Raw genomic sequence first — 22,683 nt, 5'->3', positions numbered from 1 at the left:
TCAGCCCCTAAGTCAATCCGGCCCTGCCGCGGCCCGGCCCAACGGGCAAATGCCCGGTTTGCCCGATGGCCAGTCCAGGCCTGAACATGCATATGGCTAACCTGAGTATAAGACTTGAAGGTACCCTGAATATTGGGCAAGACCAAGGATCAAATCAGGTTTTAGTTCTCATAGCAGCTGGAAATACAGCTTTTATCTTACAGATAATGAAACAAACAAAACTGTCTGCACACTGCGTATCTTTATCGCTGGTATAATAGTAACCCAACTCTTACCTCTTTTTCCCACACTTCCCTGTGTCTCCCTGCTGCCTATGCTTGGATACAAAACTTGCGGCCTATATTCGGCAAATACGGTAATATATAATATGAGGAAAATACAGGATATAACGGGTTAAAAGGACGGGATTAGTTATACGGCCGGAGAGTATATAATATATAATGTGAGGAATATACAGGGATATAACGGGTTATAAGGACGGGATTAGTTATACGGCCGGAGAGTATATAATATATAATATGAGGAATATACAGGGATATAACGGGTTATAAGGACGGGATTAGTTATACGGGGGGAGAGTATATAATATGAGGAATATACAGGATATAACGGGTTATAAGGACGGGATTAGTTATACGGCTGGAGAGTATATAATATATAATATGAGGAATATACAGGATATAACGGGTTATAAGGACGGGATTAGTTATACGGCCGGAGAGTATATAATATATAATATGAGGAATATACAGGGATATAACGGGTTATAAGGACGGGATTAGTTATACGGCCGGAGAGTATATAATATATAATATGAGGAATATAAAGGGATATAACAGATTATAAAGACGGGATTAGTTATACAGGCTGGAGAGTATATAATATATAATATGAGGAATATACAGGATATAACTGGTTATAAGGACGGGATTAGTTATACGGGGGAGAGTATATAATATATAATATGAGGAATATACAGGATATAACGGGTTATAAGGACGGGGATTAGTTATACGGCCGGAGAGTATATAATATATAATATGAGGAATATACAGGATATAACGGGTAATAAGGACGGGATTAGTTATACGGCCGGAGAGTATATAATATATAATATGAGGAATATACAGGATATACCGGGTTATAAGGACGGGATTAGTTATACGGCCGGAGAGTATATAATATATAATATGAGGAATATACAGGGATATAACGGGTTATAAGGACGGGATTAGTTATACGGCCGGAGAGTATATAATATATAATATGAGGAATATACAGGGATATAACGGGTTATAAGGACGGGATTAGTTATACGGCCGGAGAGTATATAATATATAATATGAGGAATATACAGGGATATAACGGGTTATAAGGACGGGATTAGTTATACGGCCGGAGAGTATATAATATATAATATGAGTAATATACAGGGATATATAACGGGTTATAAGGACAGGATTAGTTATACGGCCGGAGAGTATATAATATATAATATGAGGAATATACAGGATATAACGTGTTATAAGGACGGGATTAGTTATACAGGGAGAGTATATAATATATAATATGAGGAATATACAGGGATATAACGGGTTATAAGGACGGGATTAGTTATACAGCTGGAGAGTATATAATATATAATATGAGGAATATACAGGATATAACGGGTTATAAGGACAGGATTAGTTATACAGGGAGAGTATATAATATATAATATGAGGAATATACAGGGATATAACGGGTTATAAGGACGGGATTAGTTATACGGCCGGAGAGTATATAATATATAATATGAGGAATATACAGGGATATAACGGGTTATAAGGACGGGATTAGTTATACGGCCGGAGAGTATATAATATATAATATGGGTAATGTACAGGGATATAACAGGTTATAAGGACAGGATTAGTTATACGGCCGGAGAGTATATAATATATAATATGAGGAATATACAGGACATAACGGGTTATAAGGACAGGATTTGTTATACAGGGGGGGAGTATATAATATATAATATGAGGAATATACAGGGATATAACGGGTTATAAGGATGGGATTAGTTATACGGCCGGAGAGTATATAATATATAATATGAGGAATATACAGGGATATAACGGGTTATAAGGACGGGATTAGTTATACAGGCCGTAGAGTGTATAATATATAATATGAGGAATATACAGGATATAACGGGTTATAAGGACGGGATTAGTTATACGGCCGCAGAGTATATAATATATAATATGAGGGATATACAGGGATATAACGGGTTATAAGGACGGGATTAGTTATACGGCCGGAGAGTATATAATATATAAAATGAGGAATATACCGGGATATAACGGGTTATAAGGACAGGATTAGTTATACAGCCGGAGAGTATATAATATATAATATGAGGAATATACAGGATATAACGGGTTATAAGGACGGGATTAGTTATACGGCCGGAGAGTATATAATATATAATATGAGGAATATACAGGATATAACGGGTTATAAGGATGGGATTAGTTATACGGGTCAGAGAGTATATAATATATAATATGAGGAATATACAGGGATATAACGGGTTATAAGGACGGGATTAGTTATACGGGGCCGGAGAGTATATAATATATAATATGAGGAATATACAGGATATAACGGGTTATGAGGATGGGATTAGTTATACGGCCGGAGAGTATATAATATATAATATGAGGAATATACCGGGATATAACGGGTTATAAGGACAGGATTAGTTATACAGCCGGAGAGTATATAATATATAATATGAGGAATATACAGGATATAACGGGTTATAAGGACGGGGTTAGTTATACGGGGGGAGAGTGTATAATATATAATATGAGGAATATACAGGGATATAACGGGTTATAAGGACGGGATTAGTTATACGGCCGGAGAGTATATAATATATAATATGAGGAATATACAGGGATATAACGGGTTATAAGGATGGGATTAGTTATACGGGGGAGAGTATATAATATTTAATATGAGGAATATACAGGGATATAACGGGTTATAAGGACGGGATTAGTTATACGGCCGGAGAGTATATAATATATAATATGAGGAATATACAGGGATATAACGGGTTATAAGGACGGGATTAGTTATACGGGTCAGAGAGTATATAATATATAATATGAGGAATATACAGGGATGTAACGGGTTAAAAGGACGGGATTAGTTATACGGCCGGAGAGTATATAATATATAATATGAGGAATATACAGGATATAACGGGTTATAAGGACGGGATTAGTTATACGGGTCAGAGAGTATATAATATATAATATGAGGAATATACAGGGATATAACAGGTTATAAGGACGGGATTAGTTATATGGCCGGAGAGTATATAATATATAATATGAGGAATATACAGGGATATAACGGGTTATAAGGACGGGGTTAGTTATACGGCCGGAGAGTATATAATATATAATATGAGGAATATACAGGATATAACGGGTTATAAGGACGGGATTAGTTATACGGCAGGAGAGTATATAATATATAATATGAGGAATATACAGGGATATAAGGTGTTATAAGGACGGGATTAGTTATACGGCCGGAGAGTATATAATATATAATATGAGGAATATACAGGATATAACGGGTTATAAGGACAGCATTAGTTATACGGGGGGAGAGTATATAATATATAATATGAGGAATATACAGGGATATAACGGGTTATAAGGACAGGATTAGTTATACGGCCGGAGAGTATATAATATATAATATGAGGAATATACAGGATATAACGGGTTATAAGGACGGCATTAGTTATACGGGGGGAGAGTATATAATATATAATATGAGGAATATACAGGGATATAACGGGTTATAAGGACAGGATTAGTTATACGGCCGGAGAGTGTATAATATATAATATGAGGAATATACAGGGATATAACGGGTTATAAGGACGGGATTAGTTATACGGGGGGAGAGTATATAATATATAATATGAGGAATATACAGGATATAATGGAAAGTGACTGAGATCATTTTCTGGCCATGGGTCTCCCGTTATTAGCGTCAGACAGTTTAGTTTGAGACAGTAGTGCACACATTACCTGTAATCTGCAAACCCCTGGAGTGGGTAGCAGTGGACATTGTTGAGCCTTTGGTCAAAGCCCTGCCACAGGGGGAAAATATTTCCTCGCTACAGTGGACTGCTTAGAGGCCGTGGTCTAGTTGAACATTCTGCTAATGCCCGGGAATCTTCTGGACTCTCCTTCCATCTGTTGCATGAAAGGAAGGCGCCTGGTCCTTTGTATCTGGTACAGGGGTATTGGGGGAGACAGTATGGGGCCAGTTGTCCCTTATATGCTAAAGCCGCAAGAAACATGGAGCATTTGCCCAAACCTCGTGCAGCCCAGACCAAGCAAAAAGTCTGCTTTGACTGGAGGACGTGGCTCCGTGAACACCGCGTGAGACACGGAGAGCTCAATAAGCAGAATAAATTACCAGACATTCCGGAAATTGCAAAATAATCGAATAAACAAAACGCTGATTAATACCACGTGGTCAACGGGGCAGATCCGTGGGGCATCTGCCGAGGAGTCGAGTGCAGCCCGCTCTATGACCCCGTCAAGGAACCCCCTATGCCTTAAAAAACAATGGGTTTGAAATAAAGTCTACGGAAACGTGTACGGTTAGCGTGGGTGGACAGGCGGTCAGTTCTTCTAACATTAAACTGCAGCCGCCGCGCTCTCCACCATTCTTCTAACATTAAACTCCAGCCGCCGCGCTCTCCCCCATTCCTCTAACATTAAACTGCAGCCGCTGCACTCTCCCCTATTCCTCTAACATTAAACTGCAGCCGCCGTGCTCTCCCCCATTCTTCTAACATTAAACTGCAGCCGCTGCGCTCTCCCCCATTCTTCTAACATTAAACTCCAGCCGCCGCGCTCTCCCCCATTCCTCTAACATTAAACTGCAGCCACCGCTCTCTCCCCCATTCTTCTAACATTAAACTGCAGCCGCCGCACTCTCCCCCATTCTTCTAACATTAAACTGCAGCCGCCGCGCTCTCCCCCATTCTTCTAACATTAAACTCCAGCCGCCGCGCTCTCCCCCATTCCTCTAACATTAAACTGCAGCCGCTGCACTCTCCCCTATTCCTCTAACATTAAACTGCAGCCGCTGCACTCTCCCCTATTCCTCTAACATTAAACTGCAGCCGCCGCACTCTCCCCCATTCCTCTAACATTAAACTGCAGCCACCGCTCTCTCCCCCATTCTTCTAACATTAAACTGCAGCCGCCGCACTCTCCCCCATTCTTCTAACATTAAACTGCAGCCACCGCTCTCTCCCCCATTCCTCTAACATTAAACTGCAGCCGCTGCACTCTCCCCTATTCCTCTAACATTAAACTGCAGCCGCCGTGCTCTCCCCCATTCTTCTAACATTAAACTGCAGCCGCTGCGCTCTCCCCCATTCTTCTAACATTAAACTCCAGCCGCCGCGCTCTCCCCCATTCCTCTAACATTAAACTGCAGCCACCGCTCTCTCCCCCATTCTTCTAACATTAAACTGCAGCCGCCGCACTCTCCCCCATTCTTCTAACATTAAACTGCAGCCGCCGCGCTCTCCCCATTCTTCTAACATTAAACTCCAGCCGCCGCGCTCTCCCCCATTCCTCTAACATTAAACTGCAGCCGCTGCACTCTCCCCTATTCCTCTAACATTAAACTGCAGCCGCCGTGCTCTCCCCCATTCTTCTAACATTAAACTGCAGCCGCTGCGCTCTCCCCCATTCTTCTAACATTAAACTCCAGCCGCCGCGCTCTCCCCCATTCCTCTAACATTAAACTGCAGCCACCGCTCTCTCCCCCATTCTTCTAACATTAAACTGCAGCCGCCGCACTCTCCCCCATTCTTCTAACATTAAACTGCAGCCGCCGCGCTCTCCCCCATTCTTCTAACATTAAACTCCAGCCGCCGCGCTCTCCCCCATTCCTCTAACATTAATCTGCAGCCGCTGCACTCTCCCCTATTCCTCTAACATTAAACTACAGCCGCCGTGCTCTCCCCGATTCTTCTAACATTAAACTGCAGCCGCTGCACTCTCCCCTATTCCTCTAACATTAAACTGCAGCCGCCGCACTCTCCCCCATTCCTCTAACATTAAACTGCAGCCACCGCTCTCTCCCCCATTCTTCTAACATTAAACTGCAGCCGCCGCACTCTCCCCCATTCTTCTAACATTAAACTGCAGCCACCGCTCTCTCCCCCATTCCTCTAACATTAAACTGCAGCCGCTGCACTCTCCCCTATTCCTCTAACATTAAACTGCAGCCGCCGTGCTCTCCCCCATTCTTCTAACATTAAACTGCAGCCGCTGCGCTCTCCCCCATTCTTCTAACATTAAACTCCAGCCGCCGCGCTCTCCCCCATTCCTCTAACATTAAACTGCAGCCACCGCTCTCTCCCCCATTCTTCTAACATTAAACTGCAGCCGCCGCACTCTCCCCCATTCTTCTAACATTAAACTGCAGCCGCCGCGCTCTCCCCCATTCTTCTAACATTAAACTCCAGCCGCCGCGCTCTCCCCCATTCCTCTAACATTAAACTGCAGCCGCTGCACTCTCCCCTATTCCTCTAACATTAAACTACAGCCGCCGTGCTCTCCCCGATTCTTCTAACATTAAACTGCAGCCGCTGCACTCTCCCCTATTCCTCTAACATTAAACTGCAGCCGCCGCACTCTCCCCCATTCCTCTAACATTAAACTGCAGCCACCGCTCTCTCCCCCATTCTTCTAACATTAAACTGCAGCCGCCGCACTCTCCCCCATTCTTCTAACATTAAACTGCAGCCACCGCTCTCTCCCCCATTCCTCTAACATTAAACTGCAGCCGCTGCACTCTCCCCTATTCCTCTAACATTAAACTGCAGCCGCCGTGCTCTCCCCCATTCTTCTAACATTAAACTGCAGCCGCTGCGCTCTCCCCCATTCTTCTAACATTAAACTCCAGCCGCCGCTCTCTCCCCCATTCCTCTAACATTAAACTGCAGCCACCGCTCTCTCCCCCATTCTTCTAACATTAAACTCCAGCCGCCGCTCTCTCCCCCATTCCTCTAACATTAAACTGCAGCCACCGCTCTCTCCCCCATTCTTCTAACATTAAACTGCAGCCGCCGCGCTCTCCCCCATTCCTCTAACATTAAACTGCAGCCACCGCTCTCTCCCCCATTCTTCTAACATTAAACTGCAGCCGCCGCACTCTCCCCCATTCTTCTAACATTAAACTGCAGCCGCCGCGCTCTCCCCCATTCTTCTAACATTAAACTGCAGCCGCCGTGCTCTCCCCCATTCCTCTAACATTAAACTGCAGCCGCCGCGCTCTCCCCCATTCTTCTAACATTAAACTGCAGCCGCTGCGCTCTCCCCCATTCCTCTAACATTAAACTGCAGCCGCCGCGCTCTCCCCCATTCCTCTAACATTAAACTGCAGCCGTTGCACTGAATCCTGCACTTCTTACATAAATCTGCAGCCAAAAGACATCCCATACTAATTATTATCCAAACACTTAACCCCCCCCCCCCTCCGAGCAGCAGTCTGTGCTGACATAGAAATCCGGGGGCAGTTACCTTGTCTTTCTTGAATCTGCGCGGAGAACCACCATTACTGGGAGTCAGAATAACTTCATAATATTCCTGGATATCTGAGGGGAGAGAATCCATTCATGAGCTGTTTTACCCTGTGCCCTACTCACGGGGCCTATACTGGTTCTCACACTCAAGGAAAGGAACCCTGCACCCCCCCCTCCGCCACAGAGACCCCCCTGTCTACCCACCCTGCACCCCCCCCCCACAGAGACCCACACTGCACCTCCCCCACAGAGACCCACCTGTCTACCCACCCTGCACCCCTCCGCCACAGAGACCCACCCTGCACCCCCCCACACAGAAACCCACACTGCACCTCCCCCACAGAGACCCACCTGTCTACCCACCCTGCACTCCCCCACACAGAGACCCACCTGTCTACCCACCCTGCACCCCCCCACACACAGAGACCCACCCTGCACCCCCCCCAGAGACCCACCCTGCACCCCCCCCCCGAGACCCACCCTGCACCCCCCCCCCCCGAGACCCACCTGTCTACCCACCCTGGACATGAAAAAACTGCAATACTGCACTTTTACTGCACATTTACTGCATTTGTACTTCACTGCACTGCAGTTGTACTGCAGTTATTTTTGTACGGAAGTACAAATGCAATAAAGCTGCAGTACTTTGAATTACAACTGTAGGTTTGCAATATAAAAAAAAAGTGCAGTAAAAGTGCAGTATTGCAGTCTTTTCATGTCCAAAAAACTGCAGTATTACTTCAGAAAAACTGCAGTAATTTTTTTGTAAGGGGCACCCTGCACCCCCCCACAGAGACCCCCCCCCCCAGAGACCCCCCCCGTTCCCCGCGCCGTGTATTCTTACCCAGCAGCGCTTGGAATAAGTTGCTCTGGAAGATGCTGATAAGAGTTTCGGCTTCAACGTGGAGAGCGGCGTCCGGCCTCAGGGCGTCCTCCATCAGACGCAGCACCGTCTGCGTGTCTGCAACGCAATGCAACAACTACCCCATAAACACCCACCATTATCCCCGCAACATACCATCCCACCCCTGTAACAACTACCCCATAAACACGTAACCCACCATTACCCCCTCAACATACCATCCCACCCCTGTAACAACTACCCCATAAACACCCACCATTACCCCCGCAAAATACCATCCCACCCCTGTAACAACTACCCCATAAACACGTAACCCACCATTACCCCCGCAACATACCATCCCACCCCTGTAACAACTACCCCATAAACACCCACCATAACCCCTGCAAAATACCATCCCACCCCTGTAACAACTACCCCATTAACACGTAACCCACCATTATCCCCGCAACATACCATCCCACCCCTGTAACAACTACCCCTGCAAAATACCATCCCACCCCTGTAACAACTACCCCATAAACACGTAACCCACCATTACCCCCGCAACATACCATCCCACCCCTGTAACAACTACCCCATAAACACCCACCATTACCCCCGCAAAATACCATCCCACCCCTGTAACAACTACCCCATAAACACGTAACCCACCATTACCCCCGCAACATACCATCCCACCCCTGTAACAACTACCCCATAAACACCCACCATAACCCCTGCAAAATACCATCCCACCCCTGTAACAACTACCCCATTAACACGTAACCCACCATTATCCCCGCAACATACCATCCCACCCCTGTAACAACTACCCCTGCAAAATACCATCCCACCCCTGTAACAACTACCCCATAAACACCCACCATTACACCCTCTACCACTCCTGGCATCATTCAGCCCGCCTGCGGCTCATACCCCCTCATACATTCGTATTATTACTACTTATTGGATTATATAGCGCTGTCATATGTTGTAGCGCTGTACAATTGGGTAAACAGGACAGCGGTAGCGCAAACAAGAAATCGGCCAGAAACAGGAGGTCAAAACGCTAAAAATGTACATTTTACCTTCTACCCCCTCAACCTCCGAACAGCAGCAGCCGAGTATAACGACTAAGGAGTAACGAAGTAACCGATCGCCACCCCCAACGGTGCAATAAGAGACCCCAAAGCACTACTCCCGGGCAAATAGCCCCCCAGCACCCCACAGCCATAAACAAAGCCTCCCCTCCCACCGGGGGTATCCGGGGTCCTGATCAGGAGGAGACCCACCACAGGTACCTTGTTTTTTGGCAGGCATCGCTCCGCTGCCGGAACTTTCTATAATCCTTTAATCCCCGAGAACATCTGGCATCTAATCGTATTAACGGGGGATTTCTAGCCCCGGGGCATTCTGGGTACTGTGGTCCACCTTTCGGACGGAGTTACCCTGTGAGGTCAGAGCGTGACCTCCCGTCAGCGACAGGTCCTGCCCCGGGCAGAACATCTGACAAAGGATGCGGGGCGACCCCAGGAGAACCAAAAGCCATACGGACCCCGAGCGGGGCAGGTCCGGCCAAAGAGCCCTCGTTACCTGCCCAAAGCGCACCCTCCTGCCCTGTCCAAAACACACGGGAGAGGAAGGGAATGCACTATAAACCAACGAAGGAGCTCAGAGAGGACCCAGTTATTGTGTAAATGGTGCCCAAGGTCCTTGTTACAATAACGGCTGTAAGTGGAGTCACACGCGGGCCCAGATTGCCACCCTCGCCAGCCCTCCCCACGTGGCAAAGGACACACTAGCACACGGAGCCATGCTCGGGGAGAGTGGCAGGGGCATCACCTAAAGAAAGCAGATCCCTGGGGCTTTAAGTCGATTTTACTTTTGCTCTTAGCCATATGAACCCGAATGCCAACAATGGCCAAAGAGGGGCACTTTAGGGGGGTGTTTACAGGCATAACTGTGGATCGGTGTAATTGAGCGGGGTACTAGAAGGAGAATAATGGGTTAATTTATAAAGCCGTTTCCTGCTGTTTCTATACACATTATCGGGGCTTTTAGGGCTGTAGAACCCTGCGATCCCCTCATACCCAGCAAACACTCTGACCTCCTAGAAAAGAGGGGCATCAGGGGAGGAAAAGAGAGAGGCATGGGTATCTGAGGCCCAAATAGGACCCCTCAAACTAAACAGGGATACTCGTAATCTCGTGGGAGACACGGAATCTCTGCCGGTGACGGGATGTAACGTATCGGGGGAGACGCGGAATCTCTGCCGGTGACGGGATGCAACGTATCGGGGGAGGCGCGGAATCTCTGCCGGTGACGGGATGTAACGTATCGGGGGAGACGCGGAATCTCTGCCGGTGACGGGATGTGACATATCGGGGGAGGCGCGGAATCTCTGCCGGTGACGGGATGTAACGTATCGGGGGAGACGCGGAATCTCTGCCGGTGACGGGATGTAACGTATCGGGGGAGACGCGGAATCTCTGCCGGTGACGGGATGTAACGTATCGGGGGAGACGCGGAATCTCTGCCGGTGACGGGATGTGACGTATCGGGGGAGACGCGGAATCTCTGCCGGTGACGGGATGTAATGTATCGGGGGAGACGCGGAATCTCTGCCGGTGACGGGATGTAACGGATCGGGGGAGACGCGGAATCTCTGCCGGTGACGGGATGCGACGTATCGGGGGAGACACGGAATCTCTGCCGGTGACGGGATGTAACGTATCGGGGGAGACGCGGAATCTCTGCCGGTGACGGGATGCGACGTATCGGGGGAGACGCGGAATCTCTGCCGGTGACGGGATGTAACGTATCGGGGGAGACACGGAATCTCTGCCGGTGACGGGATGCAACGTATCGGGGGAGGCGCGGAATCTCTGCCGGTGACGGGATGTAACGTATCGGGGGAGACGCGGAATCTCTGCCGGTGACGGGATGCGACGTATCGGGGGAGACGCGGAATCTCTGCCGGTGACGGGATGTAACGTATCGGGGGAGACACGGAATCTCTGCCGGTGACGGGATGCAACGTATCGGGGGAGGCGCGGAATCTCTGCCGGTGACGGGATGTAACGTATCGGGGGAGACGCGGAATCTCTGCCGGTGACGGGATGTGACGTATCGGGGGAGACGCGGAATCTCTGCCGGTGACGGGATGTAACGGATCGGGGGAGACGCGGAATCTCTGCCGGTGACGGGATGTGACGTATCGGGGGAGACGCGGAATCTCTGCCGGTGACGGGATGTGACGTATCGGGGGAGACGCGGAATCTCTGCCGGTGACGGGACTGCACTGCCCACATAGAACCCGGCCAGCACCCAGGACTTGCCATCTTTGTCCCCAAACATTGTTTTCAATGGGTTTAGGGACCAGTGTCCTTAAGGGGTTAAACGTTTTATTCTGTTATTTTTAAAACCCGGTTTGTTCATTACATTATTTTAATGTCCACACTCCCCGCATAGATCCTGACCAGCACCCAGGACTTGCCATATAATAATCTATAACTGTAAAGCTGGGTTTGTGTGTTAATGTGTTGATCTATACCGGCAATGCTATGTGTCCATACATTATTATTATTATATACCTGCATATTATTATTGATCTATACCTCCTATACGTGTCCATACATTATTATATACCTGCATATTATTATTGATCTATACCTCCTATATGTGTCCATACATTATTATTATATACCTGCATACACAGGGCTTGTATGTCTGCTTCTGTTTATTTGATCCATACCTTCAGTGCAGTGAATTCATTGATCTATACATGTAAAGCTGGGTTTGTGTGTTAATGTGTTGATCTATACCTCCTATATGTCTGTACATTATTATATACCTGCATGTTATTATTGATCTATACCTCCTATATGTGTCCATGCATTATTATTATATACCTGCATATTATTATTGATCTATACCTCCTATATGTGTCCGTACATTATTATATACCTGCATATTATTGATCTATACCTCCTATGTGTCCATACATTATTATTATATACCTGCATATTATTATTGATCTATACCTCCTATATGTGTCCATACATTATTATTATATACCTGCATATTATTATTGATCTATACCTCCTGTATGTGTCCATACATTATTTATGTATTCCTGCAAATACAGGGATTGTATGTCTTATTCAGTTGAGGTTGGGGTCACCCTAGAAGTGGTTTGTGTAGCTGCCCCGGGGTGGTAGTTTGTGTAGATACCCCGAGCAGATACTCCCGGGGGGTAGTTTGTGTAGATACTCCGAGCAGATACCCCCGGGGGGTAGTTTGTGAAGATACTCCCGGGGGGTAGTTTGTGTAGATACTCCAAGCAGATACCCCGGGGGGTAGTTTGTGTAGATACCCCGAGCAGATACTCCCGGGGGGTAGTTTGTGTAGATACTCCAAGCAGATACCCCCGGGGGGTAGTTTGTGTAGATACTCCAAGCAGATACCCCGGGGGGTAGTTTGTGTAGATACCCCGAGCAGATACTCCCGGGGGGTAGTTTGTGTAGATACTCCAAGCAGATACCCCCGGGGGGTAGTTTGTGTAGATACTCCAAGCAGATACCCCCGGGGGGTAGTTTGTGTAGATACTCCAAGCAGATACCCCCGGGGGGTAGTTTGTGTAGATACCCCGAGCAGATACCCACGGGGAGTAGTTTGTGTGCGAGCAGCGCGACCCTACAGAATCTAGCCGTCCATTTTTCCCGCGATGCCTCACGCGGTGGGCGGGACTTGCGGCCACGGGATCCGGAAGTGCGGTGACCTTGTTTTAGAGGCAACTTGAAGATGTCGGCGAAAGTCTGTGAGAGAGTGATCCGAGCGGCGGCCCGGGGGTGAGAGACAGACTGACGGTGACAGAGAGCGACTGACAGACAGTGAGAGACAGCCTGACCGACCGAAGGCGACTGACAGAGAGAGACATACATGGAGAGAGAGACCGACAGAGAAAAAGACACACACAGAGGCAGACAGCGAGACAGACAGGGGGCATGCACAGAGACAGACGGCGAGAGAGAGACAGACAGAAAGACAGGTAGGGACAAAGACAGACAGGGGGGGAGAGAGATGGACAGAGAGATAGACTGACAGGGGGGCATGCACAGAGACAGGTGGGGAGAGACAGACGGTGAGCGAGAGACTGACAGAGAGGGTGAGAGAGAGACACAGTCAGTTAGGGACAGACAGACAGACAAGGAGCGAGACAGTCTGACCGACCGAGCGAAGGTGACTGGTAGAGTGACAGACAGACTGACAGCCGGTCACTGACTCTGTGTCTGTCTCAGTTGCAGTGTGTCCGTCCGGCCGTACTCCCAGGCAGCCGAGGTAACGTGTGGTGGGGCGGAAAAATAGTAAATGTTTTGGGGGAAAATTGTACATAACATGAAATGAGCTCGGCTGGGGCCCCTCTGCCCCCGCGGGCCCTGCACCCCCTCTGCCCCCGCGGGCCCTGCACCCCCGCGGGCCCCCGCACCCCCTCTGCCCCCGCACACCCCTCTGCCCCCGCGGGCCCTGCACCCCCTCTGCCCCCGCACACCCATCTGCCCCCGCGGGCCCCTGCACCCCCTCTGCCCCCGCACACCCCTCTGCCCCCACGGGCCCACTAGTCACATTAAACTCCTCACGTCTAGGCCGAAGTGCTGTCTCTGAGCAGCCCCCGGCGTAGTGATTGGAGCCCCCGGCGTAGTGATTGGAGCCCCCGGCGTAGTGATTGGAGCCCCCGGCGTAGTGATTGGAGCCCCAGGTGTGGCCCCCAGCACGTCACAGGCGGCCCTGCGTCTGTATTATACACAGGATCTGCGCATCCCGGATTACCCAGAATCCTCTAGCGGCGAATACCCCTAATGAGTAATCTTTATTTCATTGTGGGGCAGATAGCTGCCGGGTCCTCGGGGCACTTAGCGACCGGCTCCTCGGGGTGCATAATGGTGACTTTGTGTCATGTGACTGTATTCTGGCTTTTTCTCCCCAGACGGTGCTCGGAAAGGATGGGGTAAATGTGGAAGCCGCCGTACCGCATGCACAAAGCGGGCAAAAAACAGCCGAGGTGTGTGAAGCATACCCTTCCCATTAACCCCTTCTCTGCCTCCTTCTGCCCCATACCCTTCCCATTAACCCCTTCTCTGCCTCACTCTGCCCCATACCCTTCCCATTAACCCCTTCTCTGCCTCCCTCTGCCCCATACCCTTCCCATTAACCCCTTCTCTGCCTCCCTCTTCTCCATACAGTTCTCATTCCCCTGTCTCCCCGCTCATTGTTCTCATCCTCTCTCGCAGGAATCCCGCTCCTTTGCTGTCGGCATGTTTAAGGGGCAAATTCACACTGATCAAGTATTCCCCTACCCGTCAGGTAAGCAGGTGGGGCAAACAGAGCCTGTAGTGCCAGTCAGGTACTGGATTTATTTCTATTTGAGTGACAGCTGAGAGCTCTCCACCCTAATGTGTCATAGTCCTCACACTCTGCCACCCAGTACCCAGAGCTCTCTCATTCTCTCTCATTCATTCTCATTCTCTCTCTCTCATTCTCTTTCTCATTCTCTCTCTCTTTCTCATTCTCTCTCTCTCATTCTCATTATCTCTCTCTCTCTCTCTCTCTCTCTCTCTCTCTCTCTCTCTCTCTCTCTCTCTCTCTCTCTCATATTCTCCCCTACAGCGCTGAGTGAGGAGCAGTCACAATTCCTGAGTGAGCTGGTCGCTCCGGTGTCTCGATTCTTTCAGGTGAGGAGAGACGGGTTGTTTGGTTGAGAGGTTTTGGAGGGACTGTGTGTGGAGTCCTGGGAGGATCGGGTCGGGTGTGATGGATGTGTGTCTCTACACACGTATGCCCCTCTCTGCCCCTACAGGAGGTAAATGACCCGGCCCTTAACGACTCTCTGAAGAAAGTAGATGACAAAACCATGGCTGGCCTGAAAGAGCTGGGAGCGTTCGGCCTGCAGGTCCCCACTGAGCTCGGCGGCATGGGTCTGAATAACACGCAGGTAACACGGAACACAGGTCTGAAAAACACGCGGGTAACCGGGAACACAGGTCTGAAAAACACGCGGGTAACCCGGAACTCGGGTCTGAAAAACACGCGGGTAACCCGGAACTCGGGTCTGAAAAACACGCGGGTAACCCGGAACTCGGGTCTGAAAAACACGCGGGTAACCCGGAACTCGGGTCTGAAAAACACGCGGGTAACCCGGAACTCGGGTCTGAAAAACACGCGGGTAACCCGGAACTCGGGTCTGAAAAACACGCAGGTAACCCGGAACTCGGGTCTGAAAAACACGCGGGTAACCCGGAACTCGGGTCTGAAAAACACGCGGGTAACCCGGAAAACACGCAGGTAACATGGGTCTGAAAAACACGGAGGTAACACGGGTCTAAATAACATGCAGGTAACACGGAGCACGGGTCTGATAACACAATTCTATGAGCGGGGGGTATGACACGGGGCATCGGTGCAAATATTGGAGGAACAGGAGCCACGCGACTATCCGTGTAAACATTAAATAACTAACGTTACTAGACGTGACCCGTAGTGGGAGCGAGGAAAGGTGAGGCGGGCGTAGGTGGCATTCCCTGAAGAAGGGGGTGTTCAGGGATGTTTTGGGGGCTCAGGCCGAGGAAACATGGGTGTGAATAACACGCGGGTAACACAGAGCTGGGAAAAATGGGTGTGAATAACATGAGTGTAACATGGAGCTGGGAAACATGGGTGTGAATAACACGTGGGTAACACGGAGCTGGGAAACATGGGTGTGAATGACACGCGGGTAACACGGAGCTGGGAAAAATGGGTGTGAATAACATGAGTGTAACATGGAGCTGGGAAACATGGGTGTGAATAACACGTGGGTAACACGGAGCTGGGAAACATGGGTGTGAATGACACGTGGGTAACACGGAGCTGGGAAACATGGGTGTGAATAACATACGTGTAACAAGGAGCTGGGAAACATGGGTATATTTGATTGCGGTCGTGCGTGTGTTTATACCGCGCACGCATGTATTTTGTGTCCGGCGTGGTCAGCTCTGTATGTTCCTTTCCAGTATGCCCGCCTGGTGGAGATCGTGGGGCTGCATGACCTTGGCGTGGGGATCACTCTGGGCGCCCATCAGTCCATCGGCTTCAAAGGGATCCTGCTGTACGGCAACCGCGAGCAGAAGGCCAAGTACCTGCCTCGTCTGGCTTCAGGTTAGATCACGGGACGGGGCCCGGGGGGGGGGGGTGGACACGCGTGTGGGGAGGGGGAGCTGGATATCAGCGTGTGGACGGGGGGGAGCGGCAGAGGCGGGGGTCTCACCGGGATGTCTTGCAGGTGAAACGATCGCCGCTTTCTGTCTGACGGAGCCGTCGAGCGGGTCGGACGCCGCATCCATCAGAACCACCGCCAAGAAGAGCCCCTGCGGTGGGTATTATACCCTGTCGGGGGGCAAGATCTGGATCAGGTGAGGAACTAAGAGACACGCAGAGGACGCGTGTACACATGATACACGGTATGTGTGTTATATGTATGTTGTTACACGTGTATCCCTTGGTGTTGCTGTTGATGAGGGTGGGGGTTGTAATAAACGAGCGGGGCCCTGGGGGTAGATCAGGAGCGGCTGTCGGTGACCGTCCTGTTGTTGCCGCAGTAACGGAGGAATCGCCGACATCTTCACTGTGTTCGCGAAGACGCCGGTGGCGGAGCCGACGAGTGGAGACGTGCGAGAGAAGATCACGGCCTTCATAGTGGAGAGAGGAGAAGGGGTCACTCAGTAAGATTCCACTCCTATCCCTCCCCGCTCTCTTGCTGTCTGTCTCACGCACACATGCTCCCCGCTCTCTTGCTGTCTGTCTCGCACGCCCTCCCCGCTCTCTTGCTGTCTGTCTCGCACGCCCTCCCCGCTCTCTTGCTGTCTGTCTCGCGTGCGCTCCCCGCTCTCTTGCTGTCTGTCTCGCGTGCGCTCCCCGCTCTCTTGCTGTCTGTCTCGCGTGCGCTCCCCGCTCTCTTGCTGTCTGTCTCGCGTGCGCTCCCCGCTCTCTTGCTGTCTGTCTCGCGTGCGCTCCCCGCTCTCTTGCTGTCTGTCTCGCGTGCGCTCCCCGATCTCTTGCTGTCTGTCTCGCGTGCGCTCCCCGATCTCTTGCTGTCTGTCTCGCGTGCGCTCCCGGCTCTCTTGCTGTCTGTCTCGCGTGCGCTCCCGGCTCTCTTGCTGTCTGTCTCGCGTGCGCTCCCCGCTCTCTTGCTGTCTGTCTCGCGTGCGCTCCCGGCTCTCTTGCTGTCTGTCTTGCGTGCCCTCCCCGCTCTCTTGCTGTCTGTCTCGCGCGCCCTCCCCACTCTCTTGCTGTCTGTCTCGCGCGCCCTCCCCGCTCTCTTGCCGTCTTTGTTACTCACCTGTGCCGGCTCCTCCTCAGCGGCCCCCCGGACAGTAAGCTGGGGATCCGGGCGAGTAACACGGCTGCCGTTCACTTCGACGAGGTCCGGGTACCGGCAGAGAACGTGCTGGGAGGAGAGGGCAACGGCTTCAAAGTGGCCATGAACATCCTGAATAACGGGCGCTTCGGGATGGCCGCTGCCCTGTCCGGCACCATGAAGGGCATGATCCAAAGAGCGGTGAGTTCTTCCCCATGGGTGGGGGCAGCACAGGGGCCCCACGGGTGGGGGCAGCACAGGGGCCCCACTGCTGTCTTCTGCATCCCAAGCGCGTTATTTGACATTTATCAACGTGAAACTGCTGCTGCGCTCTTCCCCATTCCGCTAGCGTTAAACTGCAGCTGCCACTAGATTAACCCGCTACCACTTCCGCTGGAGGGCAGAGTCTTTTATCCACCGCCATCTCTGAGCGTTTAACGGGCCTCTGTTTGCAGGTGGAACACGCTTCAAACCGCGTCCAGTTCGGTAACAAACTTCATCACTTTGGGGTCATTCAGGAGAAGTTGGCACGGATGGCGGTACTGCAGTATGTCACGGAGGTACGCTCTCCCCCGCAGAGTGCCCAGATTGCCTTCTTGCCCCTGTGAATTGAATGATTGCCCCCGCGCCCTCCTGACCGGCTCTCTGTCTGCCGTTTCAGTCCATGGCTTACATGATCAGCGCCAACATGGATTCCGGGAGTAAGGATTTCCAGATCGAAGCCGCCATCAGCAAGATCTTTGGCTCGGTAAGCGGGAGATTCCCACCCCCGTGACCCACCCTCCGCTCACTGGGGTACGTGGGGTATGTGGAGGGAGATCCCAGGGCTGCACGGGGTGTAAGAGGTAGTTGTGAGGGCTGCATGGGGCAGCTCCAGGGGCAGCATGGGGGATGAGAGCATTGGGTGAAGGGGTGGTTGGATGGTGTCTGGGGGCAGTTCCAGTGGCCTCAGTGGTGAGGGGGGCAGAACGTGGAGGTCCTCCAGGGGTAAATAGCGGGGATGCTCACAGCGGTTGTAGTCATTAAACAGTTTTTTCTCCCCTGCAGGAGGCAGCTTGGTCGGTGACCGACGAATGTATCCAGATTTTGGGGGGCACGGGTTTCATGAAGGTGAGAGGGAAGAGTCCTGTCTGCCCCCCCATATCTTACCCGATGAGTTCCCGCTCCGATCCTCCGCTCCGCGTGTTTCTTTCACCCCGATGTTAATGCGCTCGCTCTGCGTTCCCGTGTCGCCCGCAGGATTGTGGCGTGGAGCGCGTTCTCCGGGATCTTCGCATATTTCGCATATTTGAGGGAACCAATGACATCCTCCGGTTGTTTGTATCGTTACACGGCTTGCAGGTACCACGGATGTTCCTCTGCAGGGACGCCAACCGGGGGGGGTAACACGGATGTTCCTCTGCGGGGGGGGGGTTAACACGGATGTTCCCCCTGCAGGGGGGGGTAACAGATGTTCCTCTGCGGGGGGGGGTAACATGGATGTTCCCCTGTGTGGGGGGTAACACAGATGTTCCTCTGCGGGGGGGGGGGGTAACATGGATGTTCCCCTGTGTGGGGGGGGTAACACGGATGTTCCCCCTGCTCCACGTTCTCTCTGTTCTGTCTGCAGAGCGCCGGGAAGGAGCTGAAGTCTCTGCAGAAAGCCCTGAGCCGACCGCTAAATAACCCCGGGCTGCTGATCTCGGAGGGGCTGAAGAGAGTGCGGAGGTGGGGGCGCTAGAGGGGCAGAAGGGGTCGTAACCTGCAGGGGGGTAAAGACGGTGTGAGTGAAGCTTATGGGGGGGCAGGAAGATATGAGTGATGTGAGTGAGAGTAACGTGGGGTGAGGCGGCCGCGGAGAGGCACGGGCAGGTGGATAAAAATGGGGGGGACGTTGGCCCTCAGTCTCTGAGTGATCAGCGGAGGGTGTGAGCGCGGCCGAGGCCTCCTGCTGATCGCTACTCATTCCTCCCCACAGGAAGGCCGGGCTCAGTACAGGACTCACCCTGAAAGGACACGTCCACCCCGAGCTGGAGAGAAGTGCGGAACTGGTGAGGAGCAGTGGGGAGGGAGGAGGGCGAAGCAGTATGGGGTGGGGAGGGGGGAGGGCAAAGCGGTGCAGAAAGGCATTTCAGGGGGGGGGGGAATGGCATATAGGAGGGGGGTATAAAGCATATCTGGGAAGCTACATCACATATTCCCCCCCCTGCGGGAGTTACGTGGATTTATCGCGCATGGTTTCTCGCTCCGCAGGCTGTCGGCGCTCTGGAGGATTTCGGGGTCACCGTGGAAGAGCTGCTGATCAGACACGGCAAGAGGATTGTGGGTAAGCGTCGAGAAGCCGAGGCCCCCCATGAAACCGCTTTATTTCCCATGATCCTGCGGGTTGAGGGTCTTCCCAACGTAATGGGGGGGGTTTATGTTTACAAATCGGTCACCATAGCAACCGGTGGAATTTCCTACGAGTAAACTTTGCATCAAGATCCCTATCTACGTTTTTTTTTTTAGCTCCCTCTCCATGGCTTTTTTTTTATTTTTATAAATGTAACCCTTTTATGTCCGCCGGCTCCAGAGCACATCATGTGATCAGATCTAACAACTCAAAACAGGAATAAACTGTGAAGTATAGGTGGAACAGCCTCCCAGCAGAGGTGGTAGAGGCTAATACAGTGAGGGAATGTAAGCATGCATGGGATCGACAAATGGCTCCAGAATCTAAGATGAAACCAATAACATTAAACTGCAGCCGCCGCGCCCTCCCCCCATTCTTCTAACATTAAACTGCAGCCGCCGTGCCCTCCCCCCATTCTTCTAACATTAAACTGCAGCTGCACCGCTCTCTCTCCCCTGTGCCACCCTGCCCCGTTGCATTCTGGGAGTGTTAATTGTCCGCTCTCCCCGCAGATGAGCAGTTCGTGCTGCAGCGGATCGCAGACTGCGCCATCGACCTGTACGCCATGACAGTGGTTTTGTCCCGGTAAGTCGCGTGCGGGGGTGGGGAGGACAGCCTCCGTTGCTACAGCCAGTACCTGCCCCCTCCCCGGGTTACTTCCCCCCCTGGATGCTGACTGCTTTTTCCTCCCCACAGGAGTTCGCGCTCACTGGAGCAGGGGCTCCCCGGGGCTCTGCACGAGAAGATTCTCTGTGACATCTGGTGCTCCGAGGTGAGGAAACGTCCTTCAGGGGGCGGGTCCTGGTCGGCCGCCACGTTCATCGCTTCTCACGCCGCCTCTCTCTCTCTCTCAGGCCCAATCACGCGTCCGTAAGACCCTGCGGAGCCTGCGCAGCGGGGGAGGAGGCAGCGAGCTCTTCCGGAACCTGCGCTCGGCGTCGGCCGCCCTGGTGGAGCACGGCGGGGTGGTGGCGTCTCACCCGCTGGGCTTTTAAGCTGTGACCGGCAGGGGGTGGCGGTAGCCGGTCCCCCCAGCGTTACTCTCTGCCTTGGATCCCAAGTGCCTCCATTCACACAATAAACCCGGTGACCCAACGCGGGGCCCCGACTGATGTCTCTGCCTAAAGGGTTAAGATGTTTGTCCTGCATGTTAAAAGGTATCTGGCCGTGATTTATGGCGGTCAGCTGGGAGCCTATAATGGGGAGGAATAAACCACAAAACGATCAGCCGCTCACAGCCAATGGGAGACGTGAACAAGGCTTCTGACACTGAAAGGGTTAATTAAGCGAACACCCAGCGCCCCCTTGGGCTTCTACACAAAACAGGAAAACATATTAACCCCTTCTCGACCGGGGCCCAGAGACACCTCCTTTTCCGTGATGAACGCGTGGAAATTATGCGTCGTTTTGCTCAAATGACAGAAATACATAAAACGGAATAATTATTATTATTAACGACATTACTTTTTTTTTTTTTTTTACTAAAACAGAAAGAAAACTTTTTTTTTTTTCTTTAAGGTTTTCTTAGAATGCTGCTGCTAACCGACCCGATATATATTCCGGGACGCCCCCGGACCCCCCCTTACGTTTTATTGGTGGTACTGGGTCAGAGGTAATTTTTTTTTTTTTTTTGCTTGCAGCGGAGGAGCTGAGGGGTATTGGGCACTTTTTAAAAAAAATATATATATATATTTTCCCCTTTTCATAAAAAAAAAAAATATTTTCTATTATTGCTCTGTTGCCAGCACAGTATGGAGTGAGATCCCTTTTGGATACCGGTGATGTCATGGTGACATCACTGGACTCCCAATAAATTAGCATTTACTTAATTTATATTAAATTTTTCACTTTTTTTATTATAAAGGAAATGAGACATTTTGCCCCCCCACCCACTGCTGATCACAGTCCATGTTCACTGCATTGCTGATCCCAATTCTCCCCCCTCAGCGATCGCAGGGGGGGTCCCTCCTACCCTCCATTAACACCTCCCGGCAGTGAACGCCCGATCACGCGATCAGACATTCATTATATAACGGCGTTGTGGCGCTCGCCTGCCGGCAACACAATCAAGACATAACGGTAGAGCTGGGATGGGGGCAGCAAAAAAAAAAGCGAGGGTTGGGGGGGTGGGGGACAAAACATTTCAACGGCTGCCCGATTGTGTTTTTTTTTTTTTTTTTTTACTTTTTACACATAGCAGGAATTTTCTCTTTAACCCTACGTGCCGACGTCCCGATCGCCGTTTGGTATCATTTGTGATTTTAAACAAAACAGCAAATTCTGAGAGAAGTGTAAAAAAAAAAACCCCATAACTTGTCCTTAAAGGGTTAACAGTCTTGGACTACTAGACGGGTGTGGAGAGCGAAACGCTCTGCAGCACATCCTCCATATCAGGAGTACGCGTATCTCTATAGCGCCAACAGCATCCGTAGCGCTCTAAGTCCGGC

At 50.9% G+C, this 22,683-nt stretch overlaps 1 protein-coding gene across 1 annotated transcript; it reads left to right on the top strand.

Annotated features, from left to right (window-relative positions):
• The first annotated feature begins 13,222 nt into the window (after nucleotides 1-13,222).
• ACADVL (acyl-CoA dehydrogenase very long chain) lies at nucleotides 13,223-21,331 on the top strand. The gene is made up of 20 exons (XM_053464340.1): nucleotides 13,223-13,324; nucleotides 13,775-13,814; nucleotides 14,461-14,535; nucleotides 14,765-14,837; nucleotides 15,141-15,205; nucleotides 15,331-15,465; nucleotides 16,523-16,667; nucleotides 16,792-16,921; nucleotides 17,108-17,230; nucleotides 17,868-18,066; nucleotides 18,321-18,425; nucleotides 18,527-18,613; nucleotides 18,913-18,975; nucleotides 19,105-19,206; nucleotides 19,475-19,572; nucleotides 19,823-19,895; nucleotides 20,098-20,170; nucleotides 20,749-20,821; nucleotides 20,933-21,008; nucleotides 21,091-21,331. Exons 1-20 carry the CDS (start codon nucleotides 13,278-13,280, stop codon nucleotides 21,229-21,231), a joined length of 1,923 nt encoding a protein of 640 aa, XP_053320315.1. The 5' UTR covers nucleotides 13,223-13,277; the 3' UTR covers nucleotides 21,232-21,331.
• Nucleotides 21,332-22,683: the final 1,352 nt, after the last annotated feature.

The sequence above is a fragment of the Spea bombifrons genome, chromosome 4, assembly GCF_027358695.1.
Source record: "Spea bombifrons isolate aSpeBom1 chromosome 4, aSpeBom1.2.pri, whole genome shotgun sequence".
NCBI lineage: Eukaryota > Metazoa > Chordata > Amphibia > Anura > Pelobatidae > Spea > Spea bombifrons.
This window is presented reverse-complemented; position numbering and strand designations above follow the sequence as displayed.

What these genes read in the sequence shown, in the direction of transcription:
- ACADVL (XM_053464340.1), top strand. Translation starts at nt 13,278, where the DNA reads ATGTCGGCGAAAGTCTGTGAGAGAGTGATCCGAGCGGCGGCCCGGGG. An exon ending in AGTATTCCCCTACCCGTCAG is followed by an intron (nt 14,838 to 15,140) that starts GTAAGCAGGTGG and finishes TCTCCCCTACAG; the next exon opens with CGCTGAGTGAGGAGCAGTCA. An exon ending in TGGAGAGAAGTGCGGAACTG is followed by an intron (nt 19,896 to 20,097) that starts GTGAGGAGCAGT and finishes CTCGCTCCGCAG; the next exon opens with GCTGTCGGCGCTCTGGAGGA.